Raw genomic sequence first — 11,957 nt, 5'->3', positions numbered from 1 at the left:
TTTGTTAACTTTGAAAATGCTGATGATGCTGCTAAAGCTGTGGAGGCTCTCAATGGGCACAAATTTGATGATAAGGAGTGGTATGTTGGTAGAGCCCAGAAGAAGTCCGAGAGGGAAACAGAACTAAGGGTCCGTTATGAACAGAATTTGAAGGAAGCTGCAGACAAGTTTCAAAGTTCAAACTTGTATGTGAAGAATTTAGATCCTAGCATTTCAGATGAGAAACTGAAAGAGATCTTTTCTCCTTTTGGTACCGTTACATCTTGCAAGGTCCAATATCCTTCTCTCTTTTTATCTGTAGTGAGTTGACCTTGCGAATTCACTATTTAAGAAGATCTTTCATATAATATTACAGGTGATGCGGGATCCTAATGGAACAAGCAAAGGCTCGGGTTTTGTTGCTTTCTCTATTCCCGAAGAAGCAACTGAGGCTGTAAGTTAGTTGTATTGTCTTGTTGAGTTATATGTGTGAGGAAATGCACTTTGGTTGTTAGTAACATTGGAATTCTGTACAGATGTCACAACTGAGCGGTAAAATGATTGAAAGCAAACCACTCTATGTTGCTATTGCACAGCGGAAGGAAGACAGAAGGGTCAGACTACAGGTTTGCCTCTCTTGAATCACCTCATCTTTTGATATACCTACTACTCCTATTGTGTGTTGGTGTGTCAATTCTACACAATTGGACCCATCATATCTAAGTCCTAAAATGATTCCCTGCGTATAATTTTCAAAATTGAACTGATGCATTTATAACCCAGGCTATACTCATGTCATTTGTAAACTATATGGTATTTCGAAGATATTGTCTTGGTTATAAGCTCTGAGTAGGAACATCTGCAAATAAATTGTGCATGAATTAACTGTCATGAGATTATAAAAATAGCTTCAATTCGTGCCCATTTCCATTTAACAATGACAATAATGTATGAAGCAAAACAACAAATTTTCTAGTATCTGTATCACATACATATCTCATTTGCCATCTCCTGCTGCTGATTTTCTACATGATGTATATAGGCTCAATTCTCCCAAGTGAGGCCAGTTGCAATGCCGCCATCTGTTGGTCCCCGCATGCCAATGTATCCCCCGGGTGGTCCTGGTATTGGACAACAAATGTTCTATGGTCAGGCCCCTCCTAACATGATTCCTCCCCAGGTAAATTCATCATGTTTGCTCTACATTAGGTAGCCTTGTGCGATTTTGCTCAAAGATATACGTTAATTGTATTTCACTTGTTTATCTTCTACCGTGGGTATAATGCATTATAAGCAACTAGATGCTTTTAAGTAACTGGAGAAGTTTTTAAACTTTTTAGCTCAATAGTTGCTTTACTCATACTTGAACATTTCCAATTTTATTTTGAAACTGGTGGGATTATATTAACTTGTGATTGTGAAATGCCACAGCCTGGGTTTGGGTACCAACAGCAGCTTGTTCCTGGAATGAGACCTGGTGGAGGGCCTGTACCCAATTTTTTCATGCCTATGGTTCAGCAACAGCAGCAGCGTCCTGGAGGAGGAAGACGCGCTGGGGGGATCCAACAGCCCCAGCAGCAAAATTCCATGATGCAGCAACAGGTTCTTCTCGTTTCCTTCTTTAGTTGCAATGAAAATTGCTTGACTTGCTCAGTTCTCTCTAAATTGTTTGTTCGTATGATTTATCTGTGTGGCTGGTGGTTAGATGCATCCAAGGGGTCGGATGTTCCGGTATCCACAAGGACAAGGACGTGGTGGTAGTGGTGATGTGCCTTCATATGACATGGGGAACAACATGCCATTGCCTATTGGAGCTTTGGCTTCAAATCTGGCGAATGCTAGTCCAGAGCAGCAGAGGACGGTGAGAGAATCTCTAACAGATCAAATTGTGATTGGTTTTGTTTTGATTTATAATAACGTTGGGACTTTTGTTGGTGTGTGTTTTAGATGCTGGGTGAGAATCTGTACCCGTTGGTGGAGCAGCTTGAGGCAGAGTCTGCAGCCAAAGTAACTGGGATGCTTTTGGAGATGGACCAGACAGAAGTGCTCCATCTGTTGGAGTCACCGGAAGCTCTCAAGACCAAAGTTGCAGAGGCTATGGATGTTCTAAGGAGTGTTGCTGCTGGTGGTGCAGCAGAGCAGCTGGCTTCCTTGAACCTCGCTTAACTTTGTTGTTTACCATTTGATCTTGTCGCATACAGTTGAAGTTGTTTCTTCTTCTCTATTGGTTTTCTTGTGTGGGAATTTGTATTCCTCCACATAACTGCCAGTGTGCCACTTTTGTGTTGTTTTTAAAACTTGTTTTTTTAAATCACGAAGGAAAAACCTATCTGCTTTGTTCTTTCGATTTTACTTGCCTGTTCATTCTAGTGTTTACGGAAGATGAAGTTAAATATCAATATGGCCGATGAAGTAGTATTTATGTTCTATCAACACAACCATGATATTTAAGGAGAATCGTTCACTTCTTCTAGATTTTGTGCTAGTTTTGGAAAAAAATAAACTGTGCTGTCTGTGATAATTGCAACAAAAAAACAATGTAGAGACAAATCAAACAGAAATGTCAAATGTAAGGATTTAGATATGTAGTCTAGTGGTTTACTAATTACTACTCTACTAGTCAAATCTAAAAATATATATACTATATTTATGTGATCAAAATACAATTCATGAAAAAGAATTTGAAATAAAATAAAACCATAGATAAGATAATACAGTCGAAAATAACATTACAAATACTGTAAAATAATCAAAAATCACATATTCAAAATTGATTATTACTATTATTTGTCATCAACTCATATCAGACTTGAATTGTAATTATTATCACTAGGATGAGTTTTAGTAGAAAATATTAGACTAAAAAATATCATCACTGTCTAACTTATTAGTTACTAAATCAGAGTTTTAGTTGCTACATATTCCCCCAAGTGCCACGCACGCGCGCGTTTGTTTGACTTTTCCGAGAGTGACGACAACGAAGAGAGACACCAACTGTGAATAAAATCATATCTTTACGTTTTACTTCAGACTCAATCCAACGGCTGAGATCTTCTACTAACTCCTCCTAGGGTTCTCTTTAGTGAAACTAAAATATTATATTAAAATATATATATATATATATATAGTATTTTGTTTAATATAAAAGCAGAGAATTAAAGAGAGAAACTGTATTCATTCCATCTTTAGCAATCTTTCTCTCTCTCTCAGAGTATCGCCTCCAATATCTCAAGCTTCGCCGTCGCAGGCATCGCCGCCGGCAATTTCTTACCCTATTTTCATCTTCCCTCTCCTCCGATATACCCCCATAAAAAAAAACATAAAAAGATAAATACTTTCGTTTAGCTTTTCTTGATTTTGCCTTCCGATTTCGATTTCTTTTGTTGTTTCAGTTTCTAGGGTTTCTCTCTAATAACGAGAGGGGAGGGAAGAGTATCTAAAACCCCAAAAAAAAGTCAAAAAAATTCCAAAAAAAAACCCAAAAAAAAAGAGACAGAATGGCTCAGGTTCAACTTCAAGGTCAGGCTGCGAATGGTTCGACTGTGGCTGTCACTTCTGCACCGGTGACTTCAGGCGGAGCAGCCGCTGCCACCCAGTTCGGCACCACGTCGCTTTATGTGGGAGATCTTGATCTCAATGTGACGGACTCGCAGCTTTTCGATGCGTTTAGCCAAATGGGTCAAGTGGTCTCTGTTCGTGTCTGTAGGGATTTGGCCACTCGCAGATCTCTTGGCTATGGATACGTTAACTTCACCAATCCCCAAGATGGTTAGTCTCCTCAATTTGGACTTTTAATTTTAGCAATTAGCCAATTAGCCAATTTTTAGGGTTTGCTCGATAGTACTAATTCTGGATTTGAACACTTGGCTGTTTTGGAAATGTCGATATTTTCTAGACTAGTAATTCTAGTGTTTGTATATATGCAATGTGGTTGATGCTGTTCCGGGAAAATTTATCCTCTGCCTAATCAATCTTTCTCATTCGTACTTCTTATGCTGCTTCTAATTGTACTTTTCTCGTGTCTTTGTTGCAGCTGCGAGAGCCATCCAAGAATTGAATTACATACCTCTTTATGGCAAACCTATTAGGGTTATGTACTCCCATCGTGATCCTAGTGTTCGCCGAAGTGGCGCTGGGAACATTTTTATCAAGGTATGCTTGCTTGTATTGTCTGTCTACTTCTCTGCTTTTCGTTTCTGACTTAGTCATTTGAGTTGCTGTTAGGAAAAAGATTGAATCTTGTTTTATACCACTGCAAAGTCTGGCTAAGTTTGTTGATTTCTTTTGTTGTGTATTTTTTTGGAGTGTTCGCTCTTTATTCCTGGTGCTAAACCTGGCTTATAAATATGCAGAATTTGGACGAGTCCATCGACCACAAAGCACTGCATGATACCTTTTCAACATTTGGAAATATTGTGTCCTGTAAGGTAGCTGTGGATTCTTCAGGCCAATCCAAAGGCTATGGGTTTGTGCAATATGCCAGTGAAGAATCTGCCCAGAAAGCTATTGAGAAACTGAACGGCATGTTGCTAAATGACAAGCAAGTGTATGTGGGTCCTTTCCTGAGGAGACAAGAAAGGGACTCAACTGCGAACAAAACCAAATTCACCAATGTGTACGTGAAGAATCTCGGAGAAAATACTACTGATGATGACTTGAAGACTGCTTTTGTCGAGTATGGAAAGATAACAAGTGCTGTGGTGATGAAAGATGGAGATGGGAAGTCTAAGGGCTTTGGGTTTGTTAACTTTGAAAACGCTGATGATGCTGCTAAAGCTGTGGAGGCTCTCAATGGGCACAAATTTGATGATAAGGAGTGGTATGTTGGTAGAGCCCAGAAGAAGTCCGAGAGGGAAACAGAACTAAGGGTCCGTTATGAACAGAATTTGAAGGAAGCTGCAGACAAGTTTCAAAGTTCAAACTTGTATGTGAAGAATTTGGATCCTAGCATTTCAGACGAGAAACTTAAAGAGATCTTTTCTCCTTTTGGTACCGTTACATCTTGCAAGGTCCAATATCCTTCTCTCTTTTTATCTGTAGTGAATTGACCTTGCGAATTCACTATTTAAGAAGATCTTTCATATAATATATTACAGGTGATGCGGGATCCTAATGGAACAAGCAAAGGCTCGGGTTTTGTTGCTTTCTCGATTCCCGAAGAAGCAACTGAAGCTGTAAGTTAGTTGTATTGTCTTGTTGAGTTTTATGTGTGAGGAAATGCACTTTGGTTGTTAGTAACATTGGAATTCTGTACAGATGTCACAGTTGAGCGGTAAAATGATTGAAAGCAAGCCACTCTATGTTGCTATCGCACAGCGGAAGGAAGACAGAAGGGTCAGACTACAGGTTTGCCTCTCTTTGAATCACCTCATCTTGTGATATACCTACTACTCCTATTGTCTTTTGGTGTGTCAATTCTACACAATTGGACACATCATAACAAAGTCTTAATGGTCCACTGCATATAATTTTCAAATTTGATGCTGAGACATCTTTATAACCCAGGCTCTACTCATGTCATTTGGAAATTATATTGTATTTCGTAGATATAGAAATGTTATAAGCTCTGAGTAAGAACTTCTGCAAATAAATTGTGCATGAATTAACTGTCATGAGATTATAAAAATTGCTTCAATTCGTACCCATTTCCATTTAACAATGACAATAATGTATGAAGCAAAACAACAAATTTTCTAGTATTTGTATCAAATACATATCTTATTTGCCATCTCCTGCTGCTGATTTTCTACATGATGTGAATAGGCTCAATTCTCCCAAGTGACGCCAGTTGCAATGCCGCCATCTGTTGGTCCCCGCATGCCAATGTATCCCCCGGGTGGTCCTGGTATTGGACAACAAATGTTCTATGGTCAGGCCCCTCCTAACATGATTCCTCCCCAGGTAATTCATCATGTTTGCTCTACTTTAAGTAGCTGTGTGCGATTTTGCACAAAGATATTTGTGTAATGGTAACTCGCTTTTATCTTCTACCTTGGGTATAATGCTTCAAAAGCTGCCAAGTCAAGAGTAGAAGTTTTAAATCTTTTTTGCTCAATAATTACTTTACTCATACTTGAGTATTTCCAATTCTATTTTGAAACTGTTGGGATAATATTAGCTTGTGATTGTGAAATGCTACAGCCTGGGTTTGGGTACCAACAGCAGCTTGTTCCTGGAATGAGACCTGGTGGGGGCCCTGTGCCCAATTTTTTCATGCCTATGGTTCAGCCACAACAGCAGCGTCCTGGAGGAGGAAGACGCGCTGGGGGAATCCAACAGCCCCAGCAGCAAAATTCCATGATGCAGCAACAGGTTTTTCTTGTTTCCTTCTTTAGTTGCAAATAAAGCTGCTTTACTTGCTTCGTTTCCTTCTTTAGTTTCAATTAAAGATGCTTTACTTGCTCCGTTCTAACTAAATAGTTGATCATATGATTTATCTGTTTGGCTGGTGATTAGATGCATCCAAGGGGTCGGATGTTCCGGTATCCACAAGGACAAGGACGTGGTGGTAGTGGTGATATGCCTTCATATGACATGGGGAACAACATGCCACTGCCTATTGGAGCTTTGGCTTCAAATCTGGCTAATGCAAGTCCAGAGCAGCAGAGGACGGTGAGAGAATCTCCAACAGATCAAATAGTGATTGGTTATTTATTTATTTATAATAATGTTGGGACTTTGGTGTGTGTACAGATGCTGGGTGAGAATCTGTACCCGTTGGTGGAGCAGCTTGAGACAGAGTCTGCAGCCAAAGTAACTGGGATGCTTTTAGAGATGGACCAGACGGAAGTGCTCCATCTGTTGGAGTCACCAGAAGCTCTCAAGGCCAAAGTTGCAGAGGCTATGGATGTTCTCAGGAGTGTTGCTGCTGGTGGTGCAGCCGAGCAGCTTGCTTCCTTGAACCTCTCTTAAACTTGTTTTACCATTTGATCTTGGAGTTGTTTCTTAGCTATTGGTTTTCTCGTGTGGGAATTTATATTCGTCCACATAACTGCCACTTTTGTGTTGTTTGAAACCTTGTTTTAAAAATCACAAAGGAAAAACCTATCTGCTTGTGTTCTTTTGATTTTACTTGCTTGTTCGATAAGATGCTGGTGACCGACTCCCTCTTTGCCCTTTTTTTTTACTATGGTTGTTGTTGATTCTAATATTTTGAAAATTAGATAAAATCTTAGTAGAGGTTGGATCTGGCACACATACAACACCGTAGGCCATTGGCATATCTAGTCTACTTGTTTTTCTTTGTGTGTTTTTATTTGACAACTTGATGACATGCAGCGTTTACATCTTTTAGGTCTGATGACAACTGTGATAAAGTAATAAAGACGACAACTATAAAAATCTCTAGATATTTGAACTGATGATGTCAACGAACGAACACGACATATTAACACTTGAAACCAAAAGAGAGTCCAAATTGCATCGAAATTGGACTTTTTCACTTTAGAAAAAAAAAAGTTGAAAAAATCATTACGAAATTGACGACCCAAAGGAAACGTAAAATTAAATTATGCCGACCAATCAACCATATACCAAAAATTTGATATGTGGCTTATGTCCCCACCTGCCCACCACCTATCTATCATATCATATCACAACTCTTCCTTTTTTTCTTTGTTCTCCGAATTTTACCACCCAATCAAAACACTTCTCTTCTTCTTCTTCTTCTTCTTCTTCTTCACCATCTCTTCTCTCTCCTTTTTCCCAAAAATTTTCTACCTTTGTTTCTTTCTTCTCTCAGATTTCATAAAAAAAAGATTTGTTTTTTCATTGGAATCCGTGAGAGTAAACAGAGGATAAGCGATTATGGGTTCAATCTCTTTATCCAATTCTCTGCCCATAACGCGAGTTCCGCTACTTACATCATCACTCAATCATCTTCCGATTTCTTCTTCTACTTCTTTCTCTCTTTTTTCTCCTCCTCTCTCTAATCGTCGTCGCTCCTCCACCTTTTCACCTTCAATCGCCGTCTCTGCCTTCTTCTCAGCTCCTGCCAGCGTTAATAATAATAATAACTCTGTTCCGGTGAGCCCAAAGCTGCTCCTTTGCCTTCTTTTTTTTGGCTTTACCCTTTCATCTTTTTTTTAAAAAAAATTGAAACTTTGAGATTTTGTTTGGTTCAGGCACGAAACGGAGGCTTCACTGTTGGGGATTTCATGACACCCAGACAGAATTTGCATGTTGTCAAGCCTTCAACCTCGGTCGATGATGGTAATTATCTACAACAGTCTCCTAATCTCTCTGCCAATCATGTCTCTAACTTTGTTCTCTCGTTTGGTTATCTTATAACAGCATTGGAACTTCTGGTTGAGAAGAAAGTCACGGGATTGCCTGTAATTGATGATGATTGGACTCTGGTACTTAAAAACATATCTCTTTTCTCATTGCCTTCCTCTCTGCTTAGAGTCTTGAAACAACTGGCTCGTGATTGATTACGTAAACAGCTAGCGTCTTCTGTTTAGTTACTGATTTAATGGATCTAGAGGCTTATAATAATATATGATTTATCTATCTTGAGATTCTTATTTACTCCTCTGCTGTAATTTCTCCTGTAGGTTGGTGTTGTTTCTGATTACGATTTGCTTGCATTGGACTCCATCTCTGGTAATGTATACAAGTTTTTTAATCTTCTGTTGGTGTCAGTGATGATCACCATATACGGTTTCAATTTCATTATATCATACAAGGAATACTCTTTATAATTCAGTTACGGAGTTGAGCCGTAATCTATTATCTATTTGTAGGATTTCACTTTTGGCACATCTGGTGGATCTTGACACATAGTTTTCATGTTTAGTTTTATTGTTCCAGAACGTTTTTATGGTTTTGTATAATACAACTTAGCCTCTTGTCATTTGTATTAGGCCGCAGTCAAAGTGATGCAAACTTGTTCCCTGATGTCGACAGTACCTGGAAAGTATGTTTCTCCTTATCTGTTTATGGTTTTGATTTATTTTAGGACTAGTGTTTCTCTCATTTGCATCAAACTCCTGGGAGTGAAGTTTTACTTATGATATTTCGAATTCTGTTCTCGCCAGACGTTCAATGAACTCCAGAAACTGATAAGTAAGACATATGGAAAATTTGTTGGAGATTTGATGACACCTTCTCCTCTCGTTGTTCGTGATTCTACCAATTTAGAAGATGCAGCCAGGTAATTGGTAGAAGCTTAGAAGGAATGAGTTTTTATCCTATTTAACTAGTGGCATTATGAGCAACGTTTCTTACAAGATCTTTTGGTCTCCAGGTTGCTTCTGGAAACAAAGTTCCGAAGATTACCAGTTGTGGATGCAGATGGAAAACTTGTGAGAATCTCATTTAGTCACAGTCTTTTTGTCTTCTTTCTGCAGTTTGATTTGGTTTTGGTCTGATCTTTCAGTTTCTAAACACATTGTTTTTTTTTGTTGTTGTTTCCGCCCAACAAGATTGGGATCCTTACAAGGGGAAACGTTGTAAGGGCTGCGCTGCAAATCAAACGGGAAGCCGAGAACTCGACATAGCTAGGAAGCAGCAGTGATGGAGTAGATCCCTTGAATCTTCCATAGTTGATAGCAAAATCTATTTATTCCATTGATATAAGTATATATATGTCAATTTTTGGCTTTCAGAAGCTAAATTTTTTTACTTTAGGAGTAACATTTCTCAGACTCACAACTGAAGACAAATGGTATTTGATACATATATTTTATTGTAGACCAAGCAGAATCGAACTACTCTTCAATCTCTCACTGAGCTCTTCAATGAAGCTATTCAAATCTGTCTTTGCTGATTATGAGCTATACTCTTCTATGAAACTGTTTAGATCGTTGAAAGAAGACCCTCTTTCTTCCACGGCAGCTTTAGCCATCTTCGCCAGCTTCTTTGCTCGGCCCCGCCTCTCCTCTGCCTCTTCCCCAGCCAACACCTCCCTCACCGCTTTATCAACTGTCTCTCTGCTAATAAAATCTCCATTACTCCTAAAATGCTTTTTCGCTCCCACGCTAACTCCTGTTCTGAGCACTTGCGTAACCAATTTCTCATTGTAAAATTGCTCCGCTCCAACCGGCCATGTTACCATCGGTAGCCCTGCAGCCACTCCTTCAAGAAGCGAGTTCCAGCCGCAATGAGTCACAAACCCACCGGTTGCTTGGTGGTCAAGTATCAGCACCTGTGGAGCCCAACCTCTTATTATCATACCTTTACCTTTCACCCTCTCTTCGAACCCTTCTGGTAACCATTCTTCTTTGTTACCTATTCATGCCAAGTTCTGTGTTCAGACTCAAAAACAGACAAACCCAAATGAAATTTGTTTCAAAAGTTAATTTCAATACCTGTGCTTTTCCTAACAATCCAGATGAAATTTGTTCCACAAGCTTCTAATCCTGCAGCGATCTCTATCAGCTGCTCGTTCTTGAAGCAAGCCACACTCCCAAAGGAAATGTAAATGACTGAATCTGGTTTCTTGGAGTCGAGCCATTTCAGGCATTCAACCTCGTCAATGCTCGCTTTCTTTCCTCTCCCAGCCTTCTCCTCAAATCCTCTGCTGTAAACAGAGAGCGGACCAATATGCCAAGATCTCTTTTGTACAAATCTTTTGTAAAATTCAGCGTAATCCGGTTCAAGCTCATAAAAACTATTCACGACAACTCCTGAGCTCTTCACTTCCGATTCCCTAACATCAGTCATAAACTTCCCCATCTCGCTTTCTCCATGACAGTCTGCAATCTGGTCTTTACTTATCACTATGTTCACAGGGAGATCAGGGATCACAAATGGCTCACAACTCGAAGCTACTGTGTTTTGTGGGTTATGCACTCTGATGCAATATTCAGAGCATAAAGAGAAGAAGCCAACGCCGTGGAACACAAGTCTTGGCACATTGAACTTCTCAGCAGCTTCAGTAGCCCAGGGGAAGAACATGTCGGCGATAAGACAATCCGGTCTCGTTGTCTGGAGGAGCTTCTCAAGCTGGTCTTTGAAAAACCTTGTCGACGAAAAGAACTTTAAGGTCATATGATCTTGTCTATCAACATTGTTGTCTGCGGTGAAGAAATCAATGTTTTCGCATCCTTCTGGTAACCCGAGCTGCACGCAAGGGAAGTCGAAGATCTGTATGTCGATTTCGAGACCCGGATTCAGATTCTTGAAAGCGTCGATTGGTTTTTGGAGGAACTTGGCGTTGAGAGGTGTGGTAAGGATTGTGGATTTGGCTCCTCTGCTGGAGAAAAGCTTAGCCATGTCTACAGTTGGTATCATATGGCCATGAGCCATGAGCCATGAAAGGGAAGAACATAACATGGAGCTTACGAGGAGGATGATGATCACTACCCATGATTGACTTTGGTCGAAAAGGAAATGAGAAGTCAGAAACTAAAAGAAAGCTAATATATTTTGAAGTGATCTTGAAGTGATGGTTATATATATTTTTGGGTATATATAATGGTTTCTGACGTGTTTACATACGTCATTATAATGGTCCTTTGGAACCAAAATCTTTGTAACTTGTAAATCACTTTTGAGAAGTAATTATTTTGAACTTTTTCTTTATGGATAAAAAGTGAAACTAATTGACTAAGATAATGATAATCACTTACTATAGATTATTGTGGTTTGATAATCTTATATAATAAAGTAAAATTATCTTTCCACAATCTCAAAAAAATTGTCATTTGGCAATTGTTGCATGTGCCATTTTTTCTTTAATTTTTTTAGTGATTTTTGCCATTGACTTTATATGACACACATTATTTTATTTATATTTATATTTAAAACAAAATATAATTGTATATTATACATTAAAAGATGTTTAATTTATCCTTTAATAGTTTAATGTGAGTAGCATATTGTCCAAAATAATAATTTTCTCTTTATTTCTTTATTTTAATAGAGATAATTAACATGGTATGATTATTACAATATTTTGCAATTTGATTCTAATTAAAACAAACTAAAGTATGTTAAACTATATACTATTTATAAATATTTAATATATATAATAA

The 11,957-nt window shown here is 38.7% G+C and overlaps 3 protein-coding genes and 1 pseudogene across 4 annotated transcripts in view; 3 read left to right on the top strand and 1 right to left on the bottom strand.

Moving 5' to 3' along the window:
- LOC104716737 (polyadenylate-binding protein 2-like) overlaps window positions 1-2,331 on the top strand; it is a 4,617-nt gene extending 2,286 nt beyond the window's left edge. Inside the window, exons 4-10 of one of the 2 annotated variants that reach the window (XM_010434160.2) lie at window positions 17-270; window positions 356-433; window positions 516-605; window positions 1,022-1,159; window positions 1,411-1,581; window positions 1,685-1,840; window positions 1,927-2,331. In XM_010434160.2, coding sequence (XP_010432462.1) covers window positions 17-270; window positions 356-433; window positions 516-605; window positions 1,022-1,159; window positions 1,411-1,581; window positions 1,685-1,840; window positions 1,927-2,145 — 1,106 coding nt within the window. In that variant the 3' untranslated portion in view covers window positions 2,146-2,331. The remainder of the gene's footprint in view (window positions 1-16; window positions 271-355; window positions 434-515; window positions 606-1,021; window positions 1,160-1,410; window positions 1,582-1,684; window positions 1,841-1,926) is intronic. The other variant, XM_010434161.2, reaches the window with a different exon arrangement.
- On the top strand, window positions 3,141-6,966 carry LOC104716738 (polyadenylate-binding protein 2-like). The gene is made up of 9 exons (XM_010434162.2): window positions 3,141-3,747; window positions 4,013-4,131; window positions 4,332-4,988; window positions 5,076-5,153; window positions 5,236-5,325; window positions 5,743-5,880; window positions 6,121-6,291; window positions 6,436-6,591; window positions 6,673-6,966. Exons 1-9 carry the CDS (start codon window positions 3,477-3,479, stop codon window positions 6,889-6,891), a joined length of 1,899 nt encoding a protein of 632 aa, XP_010432464.1. The 5' UTR covers window positions 3,141-3,476; the 3' UTR covers window positions 6,892-6,966.
- LOC104716734 (CBS domain-containing protein CBSX2, chloroplastic-like) lies at window positions 7,594-9,672 on the top strand. Its single transcript, XM_010434158.2, has 8 exons — window positions 7,594-8,004; window positions 8,103-8,190; window positions 8,272-8,336; window positions 8,535-8,583; window positions 8,844-8,896; window positions 9,018-9,133; window positions 9,227-9,284; window positions 9,405-9,672. The coding sequence occupies exons 1-8, from the start codon at window positions 7,786-7,788 to the stop codon at window positions 9,477-9,479; spliced, it is 723 nt and encodes a 240-aa protein (XP_010432460.1). The 5' UTR covers window positions 7,594-7,785; the 3' UTR covers window positions 9,480-9,672.
- LOC104716736 lies at window positions 9,596-11,352 on the bottom strand (annotated as a pseudogene).

This window comes from Camelina sativa, chromosome 10, assembly GCF_000633955.1.
Source record: "Camelina sativa cultivar DH55 chromosome 10, Cs, whole genome shotgun sequence".
NCBI lineage: Eukaryota > Viridiplantae > Streptophyta > Magnoliopsida > Brassicales > Brassicaceae > Camelina > Camelina sativa.
Note: the sequence above shows the minus strand (reverse complement) of the source record. Positions and strands in the feature narration are given on the sequence as shown.

Coding starts and splice junctions, on each gene's coding strand:
- LOC104716734 (XM_010434158.2), top strand. CDS start 7,786: ATGGGTTCAATCTCTTTATCCAATTCTCTGCCCATAACGCGAGTTCCG. Junction 8,005..8,102: donor ATAATAATAACTCTGTTCCG/GTGAGCCCAAAG, acceptor TGTTTGGTTCAG/GCACGAAACGGAGGCTTCAC. Junction 8,337..8,534: donor TTGATGATGATTGGACTCTG/GTACTTAAAAAC, acceptor TTTCTCCTGTAG/GTTGGTGTTGTTTCTGATTA.
- LOC104716738 (XM_010434162.2), top strand. CDS start 3,477: ATGGCTCAGGTTCAACTTCAAGGTCAGGCTGCGAATGGTTCGACTGTG. Junction 5,154..5,235: donor CCGAAGAAGCAACTGAAGCT/GTAAGTTAGTTG, acceptor AATTCTGTACAG/ATGTCACAGTTGAGCGGTAA. Junction 5,881..6,120: donor CTAACATGATTCCTCCCCAG/GTAATTCATCAT, acceptor GAAATGCTACAG/CCTGGGTTTGGGTACCAACA.